At 52.2% G+C, this 23318-nt stretch overlaps 7 protein-coding genes across 7 annotated transcripts; 3 read left to right on the top strand and 4 right to left on the bottom strand.

Annotated features, from left to right (window-relative positions):
* Positions 1-325: 325 nt before the first annotated feature.
* CDEST_13001 (Putative NmrA-like domain, NAD(P)-binding domain superfamily) lies at positions 326-1580 on the bottom strand (the record flags this gene model as incomplete). The annotated part of the gene is made up of 4 exons (XM_062929157.1): positions 326-583; positions 714-1040; positions 1124-1408; positions 1497-1580. 4 exons carry the CDS (start codon positions 1578-1580, stop codon positions 326-328), a joined length of 954 nt encoding a protein of 317 aa, XP_062785208.1.
* Positions 1581-2096: 516 nt separating this feature from the next.
* On the bottom strand, positions 2097-4881 carry CDEST_13000 (Putative glucose-methanol-choline oxidoreductase, FAD/NAD(P)-binding domain superfamily). Its single transcript, XM_062929156.1, has 7 exons — positions 4694-4881; positions 4186-4613; positions 3762-4108; positions 3662-3709; positions 3254-3595; positions 3026-3158; positions 2097-2943 (listed from the first exon to the last, which is right to left on the bottom strand). The coding sequence occupies exons 1-7, from the start codon at positions 4756-4758 to the stop codon at positions 2162-2164; spliced, it is 2145 nt and encodes a 714-aa protein (XP_062785207.1). The 5' UTR covers positions 4759-4881; the 3' UTR covers positions 2097-2161.
* Positions 4882-5757: 876 nt separating this feature from the next.
* On the bottom strand, positions 5758-6063 carry CDEST_12999 (uncharacterized protein; the record flags this gene model as incomplete). Its single annotated transcript, XM_062929155.1, has 1 exon — positions 5758-6063. The coding sequence occupies one exon, from the start codon at positions 6061-6063 to the stop codon at positions 5758-5760; it is 306 nt and encodes a 101-aa protein (XP_062785206.1).
* A 469-nt stretch (positions 6064-6532) lies between these two features.
* On the top strand, positions 6533-8349 carry CDEST_12998 (Putative extracellular membrane protein, CFEM; the record flags this gene model as incomplete). The annotated part of the gene is made up of 6 exons (XM_062929154.1): positions 6533-6691; positions 6831-6963; positions 7023-7369; positions 7447-7829; positions 7902-7969; positions 8042-8349. 6 exons carry the CDS (start codon positions 6533-6535, stop codon positions 8347-8349), a joined length of 1398 nt encoding a protein of 465 aa, XP_062785205.1.
* A 2099-nt stretch (positions 8350-10448) lies between these two features.
* CDEST_12997 (Putative peptidase S1B, peptidase S1, PA clan, peptidase S1, PA clan, chymotrypsin-like protein) lies at positions 10449-12877 on the top strand (the record flags this gene model as incomplete). The annotated part of the gene is made up of 2 exons (XM_062929153.1): positions 10449-10626; positions 10707-12877. The coding sequence occupies 2 exons, from the start codon at positions 10449-10451 to the stop codon at positions 12875-12877; spliced, it is 2349 nt and encodes a 782-aa protein (XP_062785204.1).
* A 1379-nt stretch (positions 12878-14256) lies between these two features.
* Positions 14257-20289, top strand: CDEST_12996 (Putative P-loop containing nucleoside triphosphate hydrolase, NWD NACHT-NTPase). Its single transcript, XM_062929152.1, has 6 exons — positions 14257-14887; positions 14935-15273; positions 15338-16896; positions 16953-17357; positions 17419-19150; positions 19209-20289. Exons 1-6 carry the CDS (start codon positions 14261-14263, stop codon positions 20232-20234), a joined length of 5688 nt encoding a protein of 1895 aa, XP_062785203.1. The 5' UTR covers positions 14257-14260; the 3' UTR covers positions 20235-20289.
* A 1510-nt stretch (positions 20290-21799) lies between these two features.
* Positions 21800-23112, bottom strand: CDEST_12995 (uncharacterized protein; the record flags this gene model as incomplete). The annotated part of the gene is made up of 2 exons (XM_062929151.1): positions 21800-22989; positions 23058-23112. 2 exons carry the CDS (start codon positions 23110-23112, stop codon positions 21800-21802), a joined length of 1245 nt encoding a protein of 414 aa, XP_062785202.1.
* Between the last annotated feature and the right edge of the window lie 206 nt (positions 23113-23318).

The following is a 23318-nucleotide window of genomic DNA, read 5'->3' as shown; positions in this document are numbered from 1 at the left end:
CCAAAAAGAGCACTGTTTGACCATTAGGCTAAAGACCTATCGTAAGCTGCAAGCTTGCGCAATAACTATATTCAAGGAAGCAAGAATGAAACACGCAGAACAACAAGGTAAATTATAAGCAAATGACAGGTGGAATTAAGCGAATCTCCCAATAGCTAAACCTTAAGGAAACTTTGCTAAACATAAGACTAAGTACTCTGTAGACAGATAGATCTACGCCATTAACAACTGATAACTGCTGCTTACACTTAACTTAGGGTTTGTGACACTCTACGTGTAGGAAATAGAGAATGAAGCATGACTGACCTTCGACAGCCTCTAACTACTAGGCAGCAGCAGTAGCCTTACGCCGCCTCTCATATAGCGGCTTCAACCGACCTTCCAACGCTTCTTTACAGTATTCTTCAAACGAAACACCCTTAAAGTCAGGATACAGGTCCTTTGCGAGTTGGTAGCCTAGGTAGCGCGCGTACTCAGGGGTGTTGTCCCCCCTCAGATCCCACGACTTCTGGAATTGCAACACAGATAGTTTGTCGATATTGTCCTTGTTGGCGATCTCAGCCTCGATCTGTTCTGAAGAGAGCTACACAAGAGGTAAGCCAGATAATCAACCAACACGTTGCCAAAGGGGTATGTAATTCCTAGGGACACTTTTTCCTTATTGTCTTCGGATAAGAAGGTAGGGGTGTCGGCGCCATAGTGGTAGGACTTACATATTCCTTCTCAATCTTTTCACCACTCAGCTTCTCAACTAAGTCGTAAACTTCGTTGTGTGTTCTCAAGTCGGTATACGCAAAGACTTTTTGGTTCAGAGTGCGAACGTCCGCAATAATGCGGGCGACGTAGTTGCCGACATCTCTCAAGTCTGTCCTACCGCAGACCGTGCTTCCATCCCCTGCAATGCGGTTGCCTGTGACGCCTGCGACGGAGTCAAGGCGACCTGACGGAACGCGTGGCAGGCTGATCTGGTACCACCAACCGACGTCAATGACGGTGTATGGTAAATAGATCGTTTGAATATGGTTCAGCGTGTCTTCTTTCTGTGTCAGAAGCGTTAGGTCGTCCTCGTCAAAACAAGTTTCATTTTCCAATGAGACTGGAAAGGATTTTCAGGGAAGCATACGTGATCGCGGAACCACAACATGCCTCTGGCGGGCATCACCGGTCCGAAGAAGCACGGCACGAACCGCTTGACGCCGGCCTTCTTCGCCGCGTTGGCAAGGGGTATTTCGTACTTCACCTCGCTCGCAAGGATGGTTGAAATGACCACATCGATTCCGATGAGCTGGTTTGTAATTTCGTCCTCGGGCCCACAAAGGTCGGCCGCCGCAATCTTGACGCCCCTTTTTTCCAGGTCCAACACCTCTGGCTTTTTGAGCGAAGTTGGCCTGACCAAAGCAGTGATGTCCTGTTTCCACGTGTCAGGCTCTGTGACAGATGAATAGACCAGTTGGGGTTTTTTTTTTTTTGAAAGGGAGGCTAGGGGTATCGCATACGAATTTGGTGTCTGTGGATGCGAGTAAGCCATTGACGATGGAGCTCCCGGTCTCCCCGGTTGCACCGACAATGGCGACTTTCATTTTGCAAAGTGTGTTGGAGATGCTGAATGCGGCTCGCAAAGGTGTGTAACGAACTTCTTGTGCGATGTGTTGACAGAGATATCTCACGTTGATTGGGAATATGATGAGAATGTGTGGTTTATTTTACCTTTATAGGCCTCTGCTGGTCTAACAATGGGCGGTACTATGTGGTACCTAAGCCTCTGATGTCAAGATCCACCTGGTTCTTGCGGATTGTTCTCTTAGTGCAAAATCAACCGTCTGAAGTCCGCAGAGAAGCGGGGAAGACACTGCGGAGTACGAATTGCCTGCTTCTCTTTCTGAAAGGACAAGAAACAAAGGCTGCAGTTCAAAGTCCGCAGACAAGTGGGGAAGACGCTGCGGAGAACAGCGACTAGCCTGCTTCTCATCTTTCAAAAAAAAAGAAAAGAAAACAGAAACAGAAACAGAAAAACCAGCCGGCAGTTTGAAGTTTGCAGAAAACCAGAAGATACTGCAGGCTACAAGAGATGTTCCTGAAGTGGAGAGCTAGATGGGCTAACGAAATAGCTACTTGATTGGTGTGCAATATCTTAACATTTACATGATATAGAGCCCCTAGTTTATTTGCCTGCATCCTCTAGGATGGCGTCGGCCGCCTTCTCCGCCGCCATGTAGAGCGAGACAACGGGGAACACGCCCATGATCTTCGGGAAAGCCGACATGTCCACGACGCGCAGGCCGTCAACACCGCGGACGCGGAAAGAGCTGTCCAAGACCGCCATGGGGTCGTTGTCGGAGCCGATGGGGCATGACGAGGACGCGTGGTGGCCCCACGACTCTTCCTGGATCCACTGCTTCAAGTCCTCGTCCGAGCTGATCTCCGCGGGCGGCCAGACGCGCTCGAACTCGCCGGCGATGGGCGGGATGTCTTCGATGGCCTTCATACCGAATCGCATGCCCTCGATCATGGCCTGGATGTCCTTGTCGGCGTCGGCCTGGGACGCGCCCTCGTAAAAGTTGTGGAAGGTGATCTTTGGCGTGTCGCGGGGGTTGGTGCTTGTGAGGTTGACGGTCCCGGCGTTGTTGCGCGTGTGCGCCTTGAGGACCAGCCACGTCCAGTGGTTCTTGGACGTTGCCGTCAACACGTTCTGCGAGTATCCGGGATAGTAGCCTTGGAAGTTGGCCGGGATCCCGCCCACCCACACGTCGTGCTCCCCCTCGGCCTGCGATGTCAGCATGAACATGCCCAGCGCGATGCCTCCGGTTGTGTAGGCGCCCTTGAGCGGGCCCACGCCGTTCACCCATCGCTCATAGCATGGGTCTCCCTCAGCGAGAAAAGTGCAGTCCTCGACGAGGCCAAAGCCTTCCTCGGTCCTTGCTGTGACACCAAGTTCGTATCGGTCTACAAATCATGCGTCTTCCGTTAGAATCTGAGGGTGTAACATCGCAGGTACAGTAGTGTATGTGAAAAGCTGTGAACTCACCTTGGAGGTTGGTGCCGACTCCGGGAATATCCTTCACGACAGGAATGTCGAACTTTTCCAGCTCGTCCTTCGGCCCGACACCAGACAGTTTGAGAATCTGAGGGGTGTTGAAAGTACCGGCAGAAATGATGACCTGTGATGGACGGCTTTGGTTAACCTCATGCGTGTTCCCGGTCGCTCCGGGACAAGTGAACGAAGCCTTAGCAAAACATTCCCTGGATGACTTACCTCGCGAGTAGCTGAGACCGACCCAGCAACACCACCGTCCTGGGAATCGCTGGCTCGAGGGTCCGCTCTATAGAGGCTCTCGCCAAAAAGGTATTCCACACCCGTGGCCTGAGGCTTTTCGCCAGAAGTGTTGAATTGGACTTTGGTCACGAGCGTGTTGAGGGCGATGTCGAGCTTGTACTTCTTCGAACCGTCAGGGTTCTTGGCTGTGGCGACGGAGTACACAAGATCACGGGGCGAAGATCTCTTGTATTCCGGCGCACCCATGGAGAGAGGGATCTGCGTCAGCATGGGGGTGCTGTCTCGGTCGGGAGAGTTGTTGTTGATGTCGTGCAAAAGGAGCTGCTACCGTGTCAGTGGCGGCACAGAATATTATGTTGCTCTGAGATTGAGACAAGGGGTACTCACAGTGGTCAGGCCGTCAACCAAGCCAGTAAGATAGTCGAGAGGGAGAACCTGCAGTTCATGTCAGTCCTGGCAGCTTGGTATCAAGCTCCGATTCTCTTACTTTATCGAGCAATCCACCAAGAACCGGCAGACCCGTCACAAGCTTGTTGACCTTGGTGAGTAGGCCATCCACCTTGATTCCAGCTGCGGCCGAGCCTCCCAAGATAACCGAAAGAAGCTTGAGGTCTTGGGCAATCAGGATTAACGGCGTCAATGCGGTCTTCAACCATCCGCTGTAGCCATGAGCGAGCAAGTCGCTGGGGAAAGGCGCCTGGTTCTTCTCGATCTTGGTGAAGTATTTTCTCATGTTTTCGGCATCCCAGCTCTCGTCACCAGTCAGCTCTTTGATGTAGTTCCAGTCGCGCTTGTGCGGATAGATGGCGAGCATAGCATTGTGCTCAGCACAGCCTGTGAACGGTCGTGTATCTTAGCATGTCTCCCGCATCCCTCGAAAGAGAGGTCCAGGAGTGTAGACTGGTACTCACCACCAAGACCACCAACACGAGGGTAGTAGTTGCCGAGGACCTTGGCTCCCTCGGGTGGGTTGGTGCCACTGTAGAGGTCGCCCTCCTTGGTGCGGTATGTGAGCTTCCTGTCTCGCTTGGTCATTTGCTCATCCTCGTAATGGTGTGTGTAGTAGCCCCAGCTGAGCTCAGTTCGCTCCGAAGACCAGATGCTCATGGCGGGAACCTGGACTTCTCGCAGTTCTCCATGATCGCCGCCTGCATCAATCAGAAGCACGCTGTGTCCGGCCATCGCCAAGCGGGCGGCGACAGGAGAGCCACCCGGGCCGGACCCGACGACAATGTACTCGTACTCCTTGTCGGGCGGCGGAGCAGCGGTGAGTTGGGGTCCCAGAGCTTCATAGCGAGTCTGATCTGGGTTGCGAGGATAGTTGAAGTCAAAATCACCCCTGTTGTACAGCAAAGTCAGCCTTACTTGGTGCTGCTGACCAACTTGGAGAATCCCCCAAGGTGAAAAACTTGTGCTCACCCTAACTGCTTCGCTGCGAGGGTCACCGGCACCCAAAGAAGGTACGAAGAATATGTAAGTCTCATGATGAATAGAGACCACTCATTAACGAATTACAAAAAAACAGCAGATTGGACAAAGGAGTGACTGGGAAAACGTGACAAGTTGCCTCGCTGCCGGAATAGGATGAGCTGTCGGAAAGGAAGAGAGAGGCGGAGGGTAATTCCTTGTCCAAAACGGATGACAGCTGTAGTGTATATTGATTGCGTCGCCGCTCTTGATGGCAGACAAACATCACACAAGTCTGGAAAAGGGGCCAAAACTGGACGATCCTTTCTTGTTTCGCTCAACGTCCAAAGGTTTATTAGATGATACACGAGGGACAGCATGCAAGGAGATCATTAAACTGTCCGAAAATGGTAGACTAAGGACGATCAAGTAACCTGGGGACCCCTTTCTGTACTCGGTAATTTTTCTCAGCCACTGAGAGATCGTCAATTTCCATCCTGGGGAGGGCGTCTCCACCATGCCAAGTCGGGGGGGGGGTTAAACTGCCTGCGTAGTATTCTTGCAGATCGACGGAACCATCCAGTAATACCCAAACATGCAGAAGAATGAAACACCGAGTTTCCGAAAAGCAAATCCAAAGAGCCATTAGATTAGCCTTTCCGACTACCAAGCTTCCCTAGTGACTCGATGCCTTTGCTTCCATGTAGTATACACAGCCACAATCTCCCCAATATCTTTGAACGCTTGCTCTATGTTCCATGGAGGTCTTACTGCATCCTCAAGCAGGGCGATTCAAGCAGCCCATCCAGGGAGCACCATCTCCCACCGGGACAATCTACATACTACATCCATTTAAGGGAGGGGCCACAAGTTACAGGGTGCTAATGCGAATCTTCATCAATCGCAACGCAACTGATCTACGAAGTGCAATCGCCTCGTCTGATTCAAGTGAGGCTCCGGATGCCCACTGATTGTCTTGAGTATTCCTAGATGTGGACGGCATTCTGACCAATTGAATCCTCTGTCGATGCAGCGATGCACAGACGGCGATCTCGGCAATTGCTCCAAAACTGCCATCAAAGACGTTCAACCAGACATTGAGTTCTGCGTTCTGCGCACAAACCAGGAAACGGGCCGGCAGCAGGGGGTAAATGCCGGCATGCCGGCATGCAGGGATCGTGACTCGACCTACCTAGCTTGTTGCAACAACGTAAGATTAGGACAATCCGTCTAGACCGTTCAAAGGCGTGCTTTGCCAGGGGCTTGCGCGCATAGAGAAAATCATTGCCGCCGGAGTCGAGCAGGCGGTCAAGGTCCCGAAAATCACAGTGTTTTTTAACAACGTTAAACTGGAACTCCGGGTTCGGCCAGTTGCGATTCATAATGAGAAACCCACACGTCGCCGGCAAAACGGCTCCAGCATAACTGACTCAATCATCGTGAAGGTCATTGCACTTCCAGCGAGAAATAATGCCAACAAACCCAACTAAATTATGCTTTCGGGATTGTCTTCTCTACTGACTCTCAGAACCCATTTGCAATAACACCACACTCCATCAAGGGATGCCAAGAAGAACAGCTTTTGAGTAGGCAAAAGGAAATTAAATCTCCGATCGTGCTCCAAGACGTGTGGGGTCTTCTCAACGGTTGGAACTCTCATTACCAGTTATTGTCATATTTATCTCTTGCCTTTCATACCCGACTGCGAGGTGTTTGCCTTTTTCTTCTTAGTTCAACATTAGCTTCCTGTTCTCCTTGCCGAACTTCCAGAACTCCAGCTGTTGGTATTCCACCCAGCAGAGACCAAACCCTGAGCCATCACGGCTACGTACCCTGAGCATTTTGGCCATGATGAAATTCCTCGCGGGTGTACGGATACTCCTCACTAGTCTCCTGTTGGTATCCACGGTCTGTGCTACCGACAGACTGGGACCTAGGGCTACCGAAGGGGCAGGCCAGCTGGATCCGTCAGTTGCAGCGAAGGTTCTGCAGAATTTCCCCCAATGTGGTGTCAGTCCCTCTTAGTCGCCCCTTTGGTTGCTTGAATTTTTCTTATTTTGTCCTTCTTTCCATGGGTAAACCATCATAGGCAGAATGTGTGTGTCAAGCCAACACATAGCTAACAAGTACCACTGGTTTCATACAACAGGTCGGCTGTCTCGTCAAGATTGTACCAGGCTCGACATGTGGCTTCAACACAACCTGCGTGTGTCATGATGCGGCCCTTCAGAAACAGATAGCTGGCTGCTTGGCCATGCAATGCACCAGTCTTGAAGCATTATGTATGTGCTTTTGCTCTCTTGCTCCCTCTCCAGTCGTACGAGAACTAACCAAGCATCAGCTGCGAGAAATGCCTCGGCAACAATGTGCCACGAGCCTGTCCGTGACAAGAGATTGGAGCAGGCTCTTGTGTCTATTGTTGGCTGCGGTGTGACTCTCATCATCTTCATCGTGCGCATAAGCTTCATCGTCTTCTCGAAGGACCGGACGTTGGCATTGGATGATTACGCCATTATTGTTGCCATGGCTGCTACCTTGGCGGTCAGCTCCATTAGTCCCATAGGCATGTTTCCATACTGCTCCCCAGGATGCATCAGCGTGCGGCTAACAGTATTTGCAGCGGACTACCATGGGGTCGGTAAAGACATCTGGACGCTTGATAAATACAACTTGGAAATGGCGTTATTCGTAAGTAATTATTCGAGCTTCTGCTACGTCGCTCAAGGAGCTTGATGGCTAACATGTTTGTTCTTTCTTACCTTTAGCACTATTACATAGCCGAGATTGTTTATTTCGTCGCCCAAGGGTTTGCGAAAGTAGCAATGTGCCTCTTCATGCTACGAATCTTCCCCAAGAAGAACATGCGTGTCAGGATCTACATGGTCTGCGGCCTTGTGTTCGCCTACATGATCGCCTTCATAACTGCAACTCTGCTGCAGTGTCAACCAATCAGTTACTTCTGGAAGCAGCTTGACGATACGGTCGAGGGGAGGTGCAACAACATACACCTGCAGGCCTGGATCTCCGCTGGCATCAACATCGGACTTGACGTCATCATCATCGCCTTGCCTATCAAGAGCCTATGGGCAATGCAGGCCAGTCTCGCCAAGAAAGTTACTGCTATATGCATGTTCTCACTCGGCGCCCTGTAGGTCCATTCCGACTCAGCCCGGTTTGTGTTTGTTTGGGAAGTCGAGATGGCTGACTATCATGGTCCTAGGGTGACGATCATCAGCATCATCCGTCTACAGTCTCTGATTTCGTTTTCCAAGTCTATCAACCTCACGTGTAAGTGCCTCTAGCAACCAAAATTCCCCCATTACCAAAACGAGTTCTAACGTGCATCGAAAAAATCAATAGGGGACGGAAGACAAGCCGGATCGTGGAGTCTGGCTGAGTTGTACGTCGCCATCATCTGCACGTGCCTGCCAACAATACGAATCATGGTTATGAAGGTCGGAACGAAGAAGTTCGGCTGGACTGGTGCTTCATCGAGTGGCCCGTCCCAAGGCTCAGCAAAGACTGGTTTCGTCAACTTCAGGTCGCAAGGGTCGAACAATTCTACAACAACGTCAAGAAAGGATTTCAAGGGCTCGGAATTCATCATGCTGAACGACGTAGACTCTGTTCATTCCAAGGGGCCAGCGAGAGAGCGAACGGACTTTTAGAGGCATTATCACGCAAGTGAGACGGGGAGGCGGCGCAATAGGAACCCAGCGTTTCGCTTGAAGCAACCAAACAGTTGACCTGACCATCATTATTGACTTGAACGAGTGTCTTTTAACTCGAGCATCTATGACATCACGAACCCCGTTAAACGTGGCTTAGGCCCCCCACGTAGTTCGTAAACACCTTTCCTGATTGAACGAGATGAACCTGAGTGATCATGAGGATAGATTAAAACTTGAGTGAATGCAAAGTCTACCATCCTTTTTTTTCACGCCCTGGGGAGGTTCACGCACGTCTGCAAGCGTCCAGAACCAAATATTGGCCTCTGGTGTGTCACCACCGGAATAAATCTTGCTTATAAAGGTTGACTAGACAGTTCACTTGCCGGGTGATTGTTCTGTCAGTCACTATCAGACAAACCCAGGCAAGTGGTGAAGGACGAAGAATGGAACTTGTGGAGTAAGCGTAGTAAGAGATAAAATCTCGAAGACGAGGGCATAATATGCAATGTTGAAAGGTCCATGTCTTAAAGTCCTATGTAACTTGGAGCCTTTCTCAAGTCGCAAAGTCTCATTGGCAAGTCAAGCAAAATCTCTCACTGCATCACCATTCGCATCCCTGTCGTCCTTTCAGCTCAGCCACTCCAAGCCAGGACGCATTTGCTACCATCCTTCTTCAGATGGTGTGCCAACACCCCCATTCGGTCAAGCAGCACGCGCTACCGTACTGGAGCCAATCACGCTTGAGGAAACCCCAACATGCAAAGTATTGATGCAGGTGCCTCGAGTCCCCATGCGGTGTTAGGATGAGGATTGCTTCTCCAAAGGGGCAAGCCGCTACCAGGATGATTCCGTGCCGCTTGCGCCAAGTGGAAACTGGTAGGAACATGACGACAACGATAGGTTTTTGGTAATCATTCGTCGAATGAGACGAGACGTGTGGCAGGTCTCATGTCTACGCGCCCCCGGCTGCATTGAAGAGACTTTGAGTCTCATCGGCTTTCTAAACAGCAACCTGATGCGAAAAGGAATGCAGCACTCAGATCGATAGAGTCGTCTAGAACTAGACGCATCATCAGACTCAGAATTCTCTGCCCCACAGACATGGTCACGTACGAAAAAGGGGGTCGCGGAGCTGGTCTCTCCTGCTCACAAACGCCAAGGAGGATTCAGCCACGGCACGGCTATCGACAGCCTAGGGAATGGCACTTTTTGCTGGCGTGCGACAGCGGACGCCGCTAGACAAGTTGCCAAAAAGGGGCAGCTGGGGTCAATAAGGATACCTTGGAAAGCCGCTGCGACGAGCTGAGCTGGACCAGATCGACGAGACATAACATAGTTTGGGACAGATGAACGCGCGAGGCTGGCTGAATGGTAAGTATGAGACGGGAGACTTATGCTCCAAACGGCAAGCACAAACTCGAACGGGAGAAGATGGACGGTTTTCAACGCCTTGTGCTGAGCATATTGTGACGCTGCAACTCAAAGGGGGTCTTCTCCCAATAGCTCTACAATGTGACGATGTGACGATAAGTGTGATATGGACGGCAGGCGGACGACATGTAGGGAGTTGTGATCAGCAAGTCGACTTTGCAACGAAATGTTGCTGCTCGCCCCTGAGAGGCCGGCGAGATGTGACGATGTGCCAGGACGTACGTTTAGATCGGTAGACTAGGGCTCAGATGGGCGAATGGGGACGGGATATCATCACTTTTCTGGCTTTTGGCCCGAGACTTTTTGCTCTCGCCCTTGCAATCAAGACGTCTTCCCTTGAGACGACCTATGAGGATGTGGCAAGAGGCGTTTGAGGCGGATATCGGACGGCTACGGCATGCAGAACGACTTGTGATGAACATGTTGGCGTTGTGATGGAAATCCCTTGCTCCCATGGAGACACAGACGTCTGGTATTCAGGGGCAGTTTGACAAGGACAGCATCGTCTATAAAAGTCAGCAATCTTCTCCCAGGAGAGAAGTGAATCTTAACACCAGAAAAAACCACAAACACAAGCACAAGCACTCAACTACTCACTCACACACTTACACTTACTTGCCTTCTTACTCACCCAACTACTCAACCACCTACTCCCTTCCGTCATCATGTCTCAAGCCGGTATCTGGACCCTTAGCCCTGCCGTTCAGGAGGAGAGCATCGAATCCTCCTACGTCGAAGTCTCGGGTGAACATGGCGGCGTTGGCACCCAAGAGTCCATCATTGGCGTAGACCGCCGTCACCTCGCTCTCCCGGGCGACTTCATGGACGGTGGCCGGTACCGATGTAAGATCAGCCAGCCCGCTTCCGTCATCTCATCTCCTTCATCTCATCTCCATGACAAAAGAGCTGACCAGACCAAACAGCGGTTGTCAAGATCAAGACTCGCTTTGGAGACGTCGACAAGGGCACTTCGGTTTGGATGATGGGCACGGGCTGGCTCATCCGCCCCAACTTGCTCGTCACGGCCGGCCACGTCGTGTACGACTGGAGCCGAGGCCTGGGCGAGGCTCGCGAGATCCGGTGCTACATTGGATACAGCGGCGCCGCCTCTGTCGGCAAGCCGCATGTGCAGACGCGCAGCGCGACCAAGATAGTCACCACGGCCGAGTGGCTCTCCACCAAGGCGGACCGCACTCGCGCCAAAGACGTGGCCTTCATCCAGGTTGACCGAGACTTTGAGGGCAACCTGTCTGTGTTTAAATACAGCATCAACACGCCCGTTACGGGCCGCGGGTCAAACCTCGGCGTCGTCGGCTACCCGGGCGATAAGTCCCTGAGGAACGACGACACTGGCGAGAACGAGATGGGCGCTGAGATGTACGAGGCCTTCCAGGACACCGACTACGATATTGCAAAGAGCCAGCGCAACATGATTGAGTACAAGATCTCGACCTACGGAGGCCAGTCCGGTGCCCCCATCGTCCGCCGCGGCGACATGTCGGTCATCGGCACTCACTGCTACGGCGGCGGCGGCTTCGAGAGCAACTCTGGCAACTCCATCGGCGGCCAGTTCGGCAATGTGTACAGCAAGTACATTGATCTATTCATCCAGCCCCTGGACGCGCCAAACGGCAAAGCTGCCATTGTTGCACTCAGCCACGCGAGCAACGCCAATGGCCAGGCGGTCCCTAGCAACCAGGTCATCAGCAATTGCCAGGTCACCAAAAGCCAGATCGCCAACGGCCAGGTTGGCAACGGCCTCGCCCTAATCAACAAGAACAACTACAACTACAACAACAACTCGGTGTCGGGGCCGCCTGTCGGCGACGCCGAAGGCTTCTTGGACATCCTGCGGGCCGTCGGCAAGGTCGGGTCTGTTGCGCTGCCCATTGCTGGGTCGATCCTCGGAGGTCCCATCGGCGGCGGCATCGCCACCGTCGCCGGCAGCCTGCTGGGCATGGTCTCGGGGGCGGAGAGCGCTCTCGACAACGGGGCCTCCTCTCCTGAGAGCTTTGCTCCCCAGCAAGTTTCTCGAGGCGCCGCCGAGCGTGCGGTGCTCGCCGAGGCGGCTTTGCAGACCATTGTTTCGCTCGACCGCGGCGACGTGGCCGAGGGTCTCATTGACGATGTCGTGAGCACCTTCAAGCGCACCGCGCCCAAGCTCGAAGACCTCGTCAAGGTCTTGCGTCCTATTCTTACGCAGCAGGCGCTCGAAATCGCCGTCAAGGGCATGAACCGCACCGCCGGGCTCACCCAAACCTCCCTGGAATCCGATCTCTCGCGGGCCCGTGTGAGCATCCACCCCGGTGGTGATCTCACTGAGAGCGCCTTGACGGGAGGCGGCGAGGGCGCCGCCCTGCTCGAGAGCCTGCTCACGCCCACGGTTCCCGTCGGCGGCGAGGAGGGATGGATCTCGAGCCTGGGCTCGCTCATCAGCACCGGTGTCAAGTTGGCCGCGCCAATCGCCGGCAAGCTGGCCAAGGAGTACGCGCCCAAGATCATTGGCGGTCTCGTCAGCAAGATCTCGGGCGGTTCTCAGGAGAGCGTCGAGGGCTCCGATGTGATGCTCAACGACGACACCACGCGCTTCCTGCTCAAGCGCGCGTTGCTCGCCGATGCCTCGCTGACGGCCCTCCAGCGCCTCAACAAGAACGAGCTGAGCCAGCTGCGCATCCGCTCCGAGGTCCGACAGGAGCACGCTCTCGGAGACCAAGAGGGCGCTTGGGGAGATTTCTTCAAGAACGTCGTGCAAAAGGTGGCGCCCATCGCCCTCGACGGCGCCAAGAAGGCCGCCGCTGCCCTCGCACCCAAGATCGTGGACGCTGCCCTCAGCAAGCTGGGCGGGAAGGAGAGCGAGCTGAGCGTGCCCAACGGGGCCCGTACCCTCAAGAACAAGGGCTCTTATTACGATGTCCTCAACGGCAGGTCGCCCATTCAGGTAAGCAGCTTCCTCACACTGCGCGAGACGGGCGGCCAGCCGCAGTCGACGAGCCCTGCCGCAAGCCTCACCGAGCCGCAGCGCTTGTCGGGGCGACGCTCTTCGTTGGACTCGAACCCCGACCTTCCTGTCGCATATCCCACGGCGCCGTTGTAATCGAGGGCCGTTGGCTAACGTGAGTCTGCACAGGTCACGGCTTAATCGGCAATGCGCTGAAGAAGCTAACTGAAGGCTGACCAGTGAGGAGGCCCGTAGCACATCTTCACCCCGGGAGAGGTGCGTAAGTAATTGGCGGGATACGGTCGCTTTAGGATTTTTCTGTTGTGAATTTATGTGCTGGAAAATACGTGTGCTGTTAGTTGTGGGGAAGAGGCGATAATAACACCGAAAACAAATAGGATGGGATACAAATAAGAAACGAGAATCCCTCTTCAGGCGTGCTTCTAAAAGATGAAACCGAGAAATTTGTTGAATCAGTGACACAGTCCAGCAAATTGGCGAGCTCGTCGTCGGTAACATGCGGATGCTGTCGCCTCGATCAGGCAGATTGTGACTGAGGCCGGCGAAAGCTCAACAGTTATGAACCAAATCAAACAGGATGCCGGGGACTTTTGTCCAGGTTGTGTAGCAGGATTGGAAAGGAGACGGACAAATTGGCTCTCCTTGATCGAAGCAGCTAGAGTTCCATCCTTGCCTCTCCCCCTTCGTTTTTCTTCTTCTTCCAAAAAGCCGGCGAATCGGCTTTGGTCCGTGCACAACCGACCGGGAGGGGTCCACAACGGTCCGGGATTTCCGAGTGGGTCCGGCATCGTCCAGCCCGGCGATCTCGGAGGGTTGGTATCCGCCGATGGGAAATGGGGCCTGTAGTTTGCAGAGTCATCGTCATCATCATCTGATTGCCAATTATATGTTTTGTTTACTCTGTTTTCATTTATCAAATTCAATGTGTCTGCGTTGTTCACTTCATATAAGAAAAATTGGTCAAGAGAGGCTATCCGTGCCAACCACGCAGAAAAGCTTAAGCAATTTATTCGTACCCCTTGTCTCATAGCAGTCACATCAAATAACTTCCGACCTGATCCTCAAGAGGAAAATAATCTAAAACTTGTTTTCGTTTGGCTAAACATGCCAACGCAGCATAGAGCACCCTCGCCATAACGCTTTTCATTCAAGTTTAGCCCAGGCCATCTCAATCTTGTACTCCATCCCCGACACAAACCTCCCTCGCCATGCTACAGTCGCCGTCACCAGCATCCTGGTGCGTTGGAAAGTTCCCGTCCACAATACCAAAAACCATCAACAATATGGCCATTTTTCTTCTTTGTACGCTCACTTGAGTGACGATGAGAGACCAACGATAACCCGGGAAATCTGCTACTAAAAGTGTCCGGGGTGCTGGCCAAGGGATCACGATGGTTGGTTGTCAGAATCCACTCAACACCTGCATATGATAGGCGAGATCTCACCTCACAGTACCTGCCGGGATATCCTTTGCCCGTTCCATTTCACCAACCAACTGGCAGAGGCTGCGGGGTAAAGATGCTGACGAAAGTGCTGCCTAGTCACCTTCATTTGACCTACCGGGTATTGATTCATTGTCCGCAGTGCCGTGTGATCATGTCTGGAAAACCCGGCGAGCAAGTCGACGAGCGTCTTGGCGTGCGTAAACGTTTTCGATCACTACTACAAAAACGATTTCCCTCCAGGAGTCGAGCTACCCAACCCGATGCGGTGCTGTCAAATCAACAGGCGAACTCTGGAGACGTCGGCGACTCACATGACGTTCAAACGACGGCGGTTCCGGTGGGCGATGAGAATGATCTCGTTCGTGTATGGGACGAGGCATGGGTGTCCATGCAATCTGAAGAACCAGACCTGCTTGCGAAATACGAGCGCTACCTCCTAGCCCAGGATAACCTCGACGCGAATCCTACTCCCGATCGTCTCTCTGGCAAAAACAAGAAAGATCAGCTTCTCCGCACCGCTGACTTGAAGATCACGGCTGCAAAAGCGAAGCTTGCAGAGGGAGGAGTCAGTGGCCGTGTTAAAACCGTCGTTGAAGGGGCCGTGACCATTTTGATCAAAGGAAAAGACCTCGTCACAGCTATTGCCACCACTGAGCCGCATGCCGCACTGGTATGGGCAGGATGCAGCGTATTATTACCGGTAAGGTTCCAAAACTCAATGCTCTGCACGGCTCTGACATTTCCAAGTTTCTTCTAAACCCAAGCGCAGAGCGTACCGCTGCTCTGGAGGGGTTTGCTGATGCCATGCGAATTTTGTGCCGATTCAGTGTTATCGAAACGGATTTATTCAATGGCTCCGGCGTCGGCTTCATGTCCGATACAGAGCTCGTAAGGCTGAAAGATCAACTTCGCACGTACTTGGTACAACTATACGCCTTGATCATAAAACTTCAAATTCGGCTTGTTCTTCGATATGACCGTACTGCCGTCACTCGGTTCTTCCGTGATACAGTCAAAGCCGATGACTGGGAACCGCTGGTGAAGAGCATTAAGGAGCTAGAAGATTCCAACTTTAGAGACATAAATGTAAGTTTTCGCACCTGTTACATATGTTTGTTTGGCAGCCCGATCTGATCTTGTATCTGTCCAGGCGATTGGACAGCATGTCCTGCTCCACGTACGAACTTCCATTGAGCGTCAGGGCCAGCAGATGTCTATGGGATTTGCGAAGATGACCAAGGGGTTTCAACGCCTCGAAAAAGGTATCGAGGTCGTTCATCAGAAAATCCTTGCGCGCGATGACGCCACCGAGGATTCGAAGTGCGTGAATGCCTTCAATATTGGCATCAGCTACGAACTTCAGAAGGACAGGAATAGTGTCTGCTCACCAGACACTGGAGAGTGGTTCTTCCATCACCCTGAGTATCAAGCTTTTCAAATTGATAGGGGGCCACAACTGCTGTTCATCACCGCAGAAGCAGGTGGCGGCAAATCCACCACCATGAGGACCTTTATCGACAAGCTTCAGGCGTATGATGAGCCCCCGTTGATTGCATACTTTTTCTTCAAAGATGACGACGATCGACTTCGCAGTTACGACGACGCTTTGAGTTGCTTGATCTACCAACTGCTAGTGCAGGAACCCGGACTAGTCCAGCACGCCAAAAGACCATACCGAGAATTTGGTGACGGAATCAGACATCATACCAGAGAAATGTGGCATATAATCCGTGAGATTGCTTCCCATGTGAAGCGTGACATCTTCTGCATCTTGGATGCGGTAGATGAATGCACCGCACCGCACAGGAAGAAACTCGTAACGGACCTCACCAGTGCTTTCCAAGACATATTGCAGTCGACGTCTCGGTTGAAAATTGTCGCGTCGTCCCGACCATATCATGACGAGAACCATCCCTACGCCGGCCTGTGTGCTTCCAATAAAAACGTTAGACATCTGGCGGGCGAGGACGCCCAAGTCCAAACCGACATTCGCAAGGTCATTCGGTTCAAGACGCAGGAACTCGCTCGAAAAAGAGGACTCGAACAGGGAATCCAAGAAATGCTGGTGGTAAAGCTCTTTGAGCAAAACGTCCACACGAGATCATTCCTGGCAGTGCAGATGGCGTTCGAACTGTTGGATTCGCATAACAGGATGCAAAGAGGAGCTGGGAAGCGGACTATTAGCATCTTTCTTGCCGATATTCCAAAGCAGCTGGGTGACCAGTTTGACGAGATGCTAAGGAGAAGCCTGGACAGAGAGCACGCTTGGAGACTGTTCTGCGCCATTCTTGCAGCACGAAGAACGCTCAAGATTCCCGAGTTCAAGGTTATATACACTCTGACACAGCCGACAAGCAGCACGGTCGGTCCGGCGAATTCATATGACGAACTCGAGCTACCGACCGATGACGAAGAGTTCAAGCGACTCATTAGGTCTCGATGCGGGCTTTTTATTACCTTTGTCGGGGACTCGGTACACCTGTTTCATCAAACCGCACGGGAACATCTCATGGAAAAAACGGCGGTGTCTGGGAAGACGTCCTACGCTGAGCCTGCACGGATCTGGGAAGGTCAAACTCATCATCCCAACACGAAACACGGGCCGTCTTGGAAGGGTTCTATTTCGAAGGCAGATGCTAATCTCGTTTGTGCGACGGTTTGCCTGGATATCCTAACTTTCACAGTATCACAGACGTGGGTGCTGAAGGTGTAAGCATTCGAGTGTTTGCGATCCTGCGCATAGCTGACTTTTACTTGTGCACCAGACTGGATAGCTTGAATTCTCTCCGCGGAATTTTCCAACTTGTTCGTAAGTTCGTTTCGGAACGACCATTCCTCCAGTACGCTGCCTATAACTGGCATGAGCATGTCGTTCTTGGGGGCGATCGCGCTTTGAGGAAACTTTCAGACTCACGGTACAAGGCCATTCTGGACCTTAGCAAGACCTCGTTCTGGGTGTGGTTTCTTCCGCTTGCAGGATATATCAATTTCACCTATGTTCATCCGAAAGCACCAATATCCAATGTTTGGTCAACCGAGATAGAGTCTCACAGACAGAGCGGCAAATATGGGTCGTTTCTGAGGGGAGAACACCTTGAGAAGCTCTTCCCCATGGGTAAGAAAGTGCGCAACCTATTGGAAAACACATCAGCAGCGCCGTCTCTAGTGACGTGAGTATAGCCCTTGAACTCGTCCTCTCAGTCAAAACCTTGCTAACGTAACCCCCAATAGGCCCGATGCTGACGGTCCTCAATGGCGGGCCGAAGAAGGCTACCACCTCATCGATGCATTCTATCTAGCCTTTGGAGACTTTCATCTTACAAGTGCTAGCAAAGCAGTGCAAGCTATGGAACAAGGAGACAAGGAGCGAGGCTTGATGCTCTCAACAGATGTACCCATCTCGACTCTGATCTGGACATGTATCGCGGACGTCGCACCAAGGACTCTCCACGCAGCATTGGCTTCCGTGTCGGATCTGGAGTGGCTTCACAATGTACCCCAACACATCATCTACCGCCGGAGCAAGTTTCTCACGGATGATTTAAGAAAGGCTCATCAAGAAGAGGGTTGGACAAAGCCTTGGCCACCCGCATGCAGTACGATACATGCAGCAGGAGCAAGCAACTCATCCGCGAGTATCAATCTATTTGGTGCGCTGGCCGACTGGGTAGAGGCTTCTCCGCAAGCTGCCGAACATTCTCAACAACTATGGGAAGCGGGCGGTTTCCTCGTCCCTTCCTTATGCCGCCGACTTGTTGACTCGGGAGCTTCCATTCATTGCGAAATGTGGAGGGGCCGCCGGACCGCTCTACAGATTGCAGCCTCACTTTGGGAACATGACCTGATACAGATACTCCTGGACTTGGGTGCAGACCCTTCCAACTGTTCTAAAAATGGCTACACTGCCCTGCATTGGCTATTAAAGCCGGAAGACCCTATCGACGAGGAGCACACATGGGCGAACACCAACGAGCAAGTCAGAGAGCGCAGGATGGGCCAGCCGCGCTATCAAAAATCCCGAATCGCTGCATCCGTCAAGGCTCTCGCGCGACCATTGTACACTCAGAGATTTACAATCGACTTACCTTGTAAGAATGGGAAGACACCACTTATGCTTGCTGTAAGGAGCTCTCAAACGGCGACCAGAACGCTGTTGGACGAAGGCGCCGAGCCGGACAAGCGAGATAATCGGGGCCGCACTGCCCTCATGCACTTCTTTCGGGGGGGCTTCAGCGACCGGTCAATCTCGATCTTGGAGCAACTGCTCCATGCCGGAGCTGACAGCCGGGCGTTCAACTCGTCTGGGAGGACGGCTATGGGCTACTGGGCACGCAGCGTGACCAGCACAGCCTGGTGCAAAATCAACGCAGGCCCCAATATCTACAACAAAGTCTTCCGCGTGTTAGCTACTCTCGGTGCACTCGCAAAACGAGATATCTTGGTTCAAGAAGTGGCCAGCCTGGATGTTCCACTCATGGTGGCGTCGCGGCTTGGCAACGCCCAGCTCTGTTGGGCCCTGTTGGACGCAGGCGCGAACCCCGACAAACACGGAGTTGCAGCAACCAGCCCTCTGGGTGCCGAAATAGAAACCTACGGTCACGAACTGGAGGAGCTGGCATGGAACCCAGTCCTGGTTGCGTTGCGGGCAAAGGCCTACGTGACTGCTGCAATCCTCTTGGCGTACGGCGCCGATGTCTGCTTCCAAGTACCGAAGCGCGAACGGACAAAGAACAACAAAGATGGTCTCAGAATAGTGGGAACTACGCCGCTTCATCTGGTGGTCGGTGGTACTGACCGCAACGGTTGGGATGAACCCTATGTAGTACTTGACGGCAGCAGGTTCTACCCAGGTCACTGTGCATTCGATGCGGCGGCTGTTCTCTCGCACCATTCAGTCTCGAAACTATCAAGTTCAGAAACGCTATCCGATGCGAAGAGGGAAGACGACGTGGAAAATTCAGATGTAACTGCCCACCTTATCCTCGTCTTGGCGCATTGAAACACAGGCTGACCATGAACAGTCGGAATATGAGATCAAGAAAGACACAAACGTAGCCAATAACACCGGGGCACTGATGGTGCCGTTCGATACCCTATTTGAATCTGCCTTCTTTCCCAAAGCGCCCTGCGATCCGATGCTCGAGGCCATCATCAGCAAGCAACAGACACCGACCGATCGACAGGAGGCTTTGGCAGAGTATATGCTTGGAAGAGGAGCGTCTGTGAACGCAAGGACCCAGCAAGGCATCACCCCCTTGATGACCTCCATCATCCAAGGACACTTGGGCCTTGCCAGACTATTACTCAGGAAGGGCGCCGACCCCAATATTGCGGCTGTTGGAGGCTGCACGCCCCTGATACTAGCAGCGATGAACGGTCGTCGAGATCTCGTCGAGACTCTTCTTACCTGTAGCGCCGACCCAGACGCGCAGCTTGATGCTCTTCCCCCCGATGAGTGCCCCTGCGGCACGTTCGTCGATGGACGGAGTGGTTCCATTGGACATTGTCACGCGCCGCTCAGCGCCCTGGCGGTGGCCGTGGACGGCGAGCATTATGACGTCGTCGAGGCTTTGCTTTCGCACGGGGCGAATGCGAACTTGCCCATTGTGCATCACGCACACGGCAAGATCCCGTCGAGGCACCAACTACGTAGCTTGGAGGTATATGTGGGGCTGAGTTCTTGGTACACCGAGACGGAGTTGGAGTCAGAGCTGGAGCCGGAGCCGGAGCCGGAACGGTGGGAAGGACGCATCAGTATTGGAACCGCGCTGACATGGGCCCGAGGAGAAATGCGGGATCTGCTGCTACGCCATGGCGCGGATCCCACCCAAGAGGAGGCGGTACGGGAATGCTTTTGCCCATCCATTGGGAAAAGTAGAAAGGCTGGGTTCTATGGTGATGATGACTCCTCTAATGATGGCTATCCGACGAGCGAGGAGAGTGATTCTGGTACAGACTTACCATTGCGGCGACGTCACTCCTCAACCATGAGAAGCTCCAGCAGCGACTGTGGCTCCAGTGGTGATAGTGGCTTCATACTGTCGTAACATAGTTGTGAGTACAAACGTTGGATTGGTTGATGGATGTGTATTACTATGTCAGCATGAAATAGAATGTTGACTAAGAATGGATAGTGTAATCGTCTAAGAGAATTTCCACTCACTGTCAAGGATGATTTGTCTGTTCTGACTATGCAGGCTTGATGCAGATTGGTAAAACTCTGACTGTTAGCTCTAGCCTGCGCCTACCTTCGCTCTTGCTATGTGAATATTATCGCCCAGCTATCAAACCCTTTGCTTTTTTCTATTACTAACCAAACACTCTGTTTCTTGGATAATTCAAGGCATGCAAACTAACTTTAGGGTTAAGCCTAGGAATTACTGGGTTGCTAAAAAGAGAAGTTGATAGCTAGCCTATTGAGACAGAGGAGAGGGGCCCGTTTAACAGCAATGCACAATCTAACTGAAGAATTGGGATGAAGGCTAGACGAAGACACCAAGAAAGACAAGAGAGAGCCTGTGTACAAGGTATCTTCTCCCCTTATCGAACCATTTACCTTGCCATCCTAAGTGAAATTTGTAGATGCGGTTGCCAGAGCGGTTCGGCCCGTTCCGCTATGGGGCTTCGGCCACTAAGCTTTTGGCGCGTTTCCCCCACTAGAAATTGTAGCCGCAACATGCATCACAAACCCATATCCATCAAGTGCACCATGCACCACCCCCCGCCACTGTCTACAAAAACGTACAATCGGCTTGTATGCTCTTTTAACTTACAACCCACCAGGTACTTACCCTTACTTAGTCTGTTCCAGCAGACTGCCAGGGCCCCTTCTGAGGTAGACAGCACACCGACTCTCATCCATCCACCGCCATTCTGCCGACGACTTCCAAACGATTGCAAAGCTTGAAAGCCAGGCTGCCGACAGTATCATAGGCTTGCAAAACTATAGCAGCCATTGCGTCAGACCTGTCTCCTCCCCTTTAAATCGTCAAGTTCGCCTCCGATGACAAAAATGACATGCCGGCCTATTAAGAGAACCGGGGACCCAGAAACAAGCAATAGATATCAAGCGTTAGATTCCCTTCTAGTGCGTGCGTTGCCACCCCCTCTACATGTGACATGGACCTGTTGTGTTTCCTTCACTCAAGTCATCGGTGTCAAGCACGACACTATAACGAGCTTTCTGGATTAATGTCCACTTAAGGTCAAGCTGGTAGGGTTCATTAATAAACCTGACATACCGACACCACTGCCCTTTCGTTAGTAATTGTAGGAAGAAGGAGCGTTCCGGATGTAACTGACAGGAATTTCCACCAGGTCCAATACTTCAATCCACTGCAGCCAATTCCAAGAGCCAGTTGTAGGCAAAGAGTTCACTGTCCAAATCGGTTTAACGATTCCCTAGGTACCCCATCTCAATCCGAGTGACACATCATAATGCCACGCAATATTTCTTTGCCACATGTACCTTTAAGACCACGGCTTTACCGGACGAGCCACTTCGATGACCACCTCAGTCGCATCACAGCCAATATTGACGCTTTCCGAAACCTGTACGTCGCTACTGCCATCGAGTCCAGAACACGGCTGTTCAGTGTCGAGTCAGAGTAACTCAGACAATTTCCCACTTTTCCAAACCCTTCTCATTTTCAGGCCAGAATTCTCCATCCAGCGAGCCGTCAACGTGGGCAAGGCCTATGAGTTTCCATCCCAGGCCACAGGGGCGGAGGATCAATGGAGTCGGTAGCCCCGCAAAAACAGAGATCGAATCACCAACTTCAAGGGCACAGTAGCCAAGCCCGAATCGACCATCTATTGTGAGAAGAGGACATGCCGACCTAAATGTCGTGGCAATGTGCCACTTGACCAAGTAGCTGGATAACCTTGCTGCAAGTGCTGTTTTGACGCTGTCCTTGGGGTTGAATAGCTTCTGATTTAGCAGGAACTCGCTTGTCCACGTCAAGGGAGAGCCGTCGCGTATTAGCCGCAAAATAACACGTTGGAAAGCCTTGAACTTGTACTCGACTGTCGCGACCTCCATCCCAGCCGGTGGTTCAGCAGTTATAAATTCGCTAGGTATTAGGAAACACCTGGTAATCTCCTTCTTATAAACTTCCTGGTCGATTATGGATCCCGTAAAGGGCTCTGGATGAAGCTTGGACGTGAACTGATCGAAACGGCTTCCTACTTGACCAATTTTCTTACCCGTTAGGTAGAGTTTCGTATTGTCATTTGAGAAATGGTAAAGAGGCGGACTTCCGTTTGATGCACGCCCGGTCTTGACATAAGCATGATGGAACGGACGCGTTGAAAGCACGTCTTCGACGGCCCAATCTAGAACCCAGGATGGAAGGCCAGGTGTTGTCTGTGGGTGTCGGAGTGTCTCATACAAGATAAGCAAGTCTGAATGTCCAGTGATGTAGTGTTTGGTAGCGTCACTGTAGGTCTCCACAACGGAAGAGTTGTAATTCACGGTCATCTTGCCCAACGAATTGGGGAGAAAGGCTCGGAAGGCGTGGACTTTGTCGCGTGGGTCAGTTGCCTTTACGCGTAGCCTTGCTCGCAGCAGAGTGAGCCTGTCGTCCACAGCTTCGAGGTGTTTCTTCGTGTGCAAATGAATGCGGAGGTCCAATCCATGCTGCCAGCTGCGAGAAAACGAAATCTGCTGCAATCCGTACCACAAGACATAGACAGGGCAATGACGGGAGTCTTGGCACAAGAGCTTCGTCGAGAATTCATGGTCTCTTGAAAAGTCCACGCCCTCGCCCTGTAGGGGGCTTTCATCATGTGCATGAGAATCTCCTTATCGATCACTAATCTCAAGTCATCAGTAAGGGGTCATAAAGATGTGTTGGACTGAATAATCATACTGCGGAGGGTTGGCCGAAAGGCATGACGTTTTAAGCTTATCAGCAAAAATTCCATGCACCCCTTGAGGCGATTGTGGAACTCGCAGACCTTTTGTAGCTACTGCTTGTTGAGAGGTGCCACGTCCTAGTAAGTCAACATACCTACATCTGGCCCCCCCCTACATCTAGCCCCCCTAAAAATGCCTTATTACTATTACTAGCCTCCTATTTTTACTAACTTTACTACATTACAACATTTACAGTTTTTAACTAAATAACTTT

This window comes from Colletotrichum destructivum, chromosome 8, assembly GCF_034447905.1.
Source record: "Colletotrichum destructivum chromosome 8, complete sequence".
In the NCBI taxonomy this organism is placed as follows: Eukaryota; Fungi; Ascomycota; class Sordariomycetes; order Glomerellales; family Glomerellaceae; genus Colletotrichum; species Colletotrichum destructivum.
This window is presented reverse-complemented; position numbering and strand designations above follow the sequence as displayed.

What these genes read in the sequence shown, in the direction of transcription:
- CDEST_13000 (XM_062929156.1), bottom strand. Translation starts at nt 4,758, where the DNA reads ATGAGACTTACATATTCTTCGTACCTTCTTTGGGTGCCGGTGACCCTC. An exon ending in TGGTTGACGGCCTGACCACT is followed by an intron (nt 3,596 to 3,661) that starts GTGAGTACCCCT and finishes ACACGGTAGCAG; the next exon opens with CTCCTTTTGCACGACATCAA. An exon ending in CGGTCTCAGCTACTCGCGAG is followed by an intron (nt 3,159 to 3,253) that starts GTAAGTCATCCA and finishes CGTCCATCACAG; the next exon opens with GTCATCATTTCTGCCGGTAC.
- CDEST_12996 (XM_062929152.1), top strand. Translation starts at nt 14,261, where the DNA reads ATGCTGACGAAAGTGCTGCCTAGTCACCTTCATTTGACCTACCGGGTA. An exon ending in CAGACGTGGGTGCTGAAGGT is followed by an intron (nt 16,897 to 16,952) that starts GTAAGCATTCGA and finishes CTTGTGCACCAG; the next exon opens with ACTGGATAGCTTGAATTCTC. An exon ending in GCAGCGCCGTCTCTAGTGAC is followed by an intron (nt 17,358 to 17,418) that starts GTGAGTATAGCC and finishes AACCCCCAATAG; the next exon opens with GCCCGATGCTGACGGTCCTC.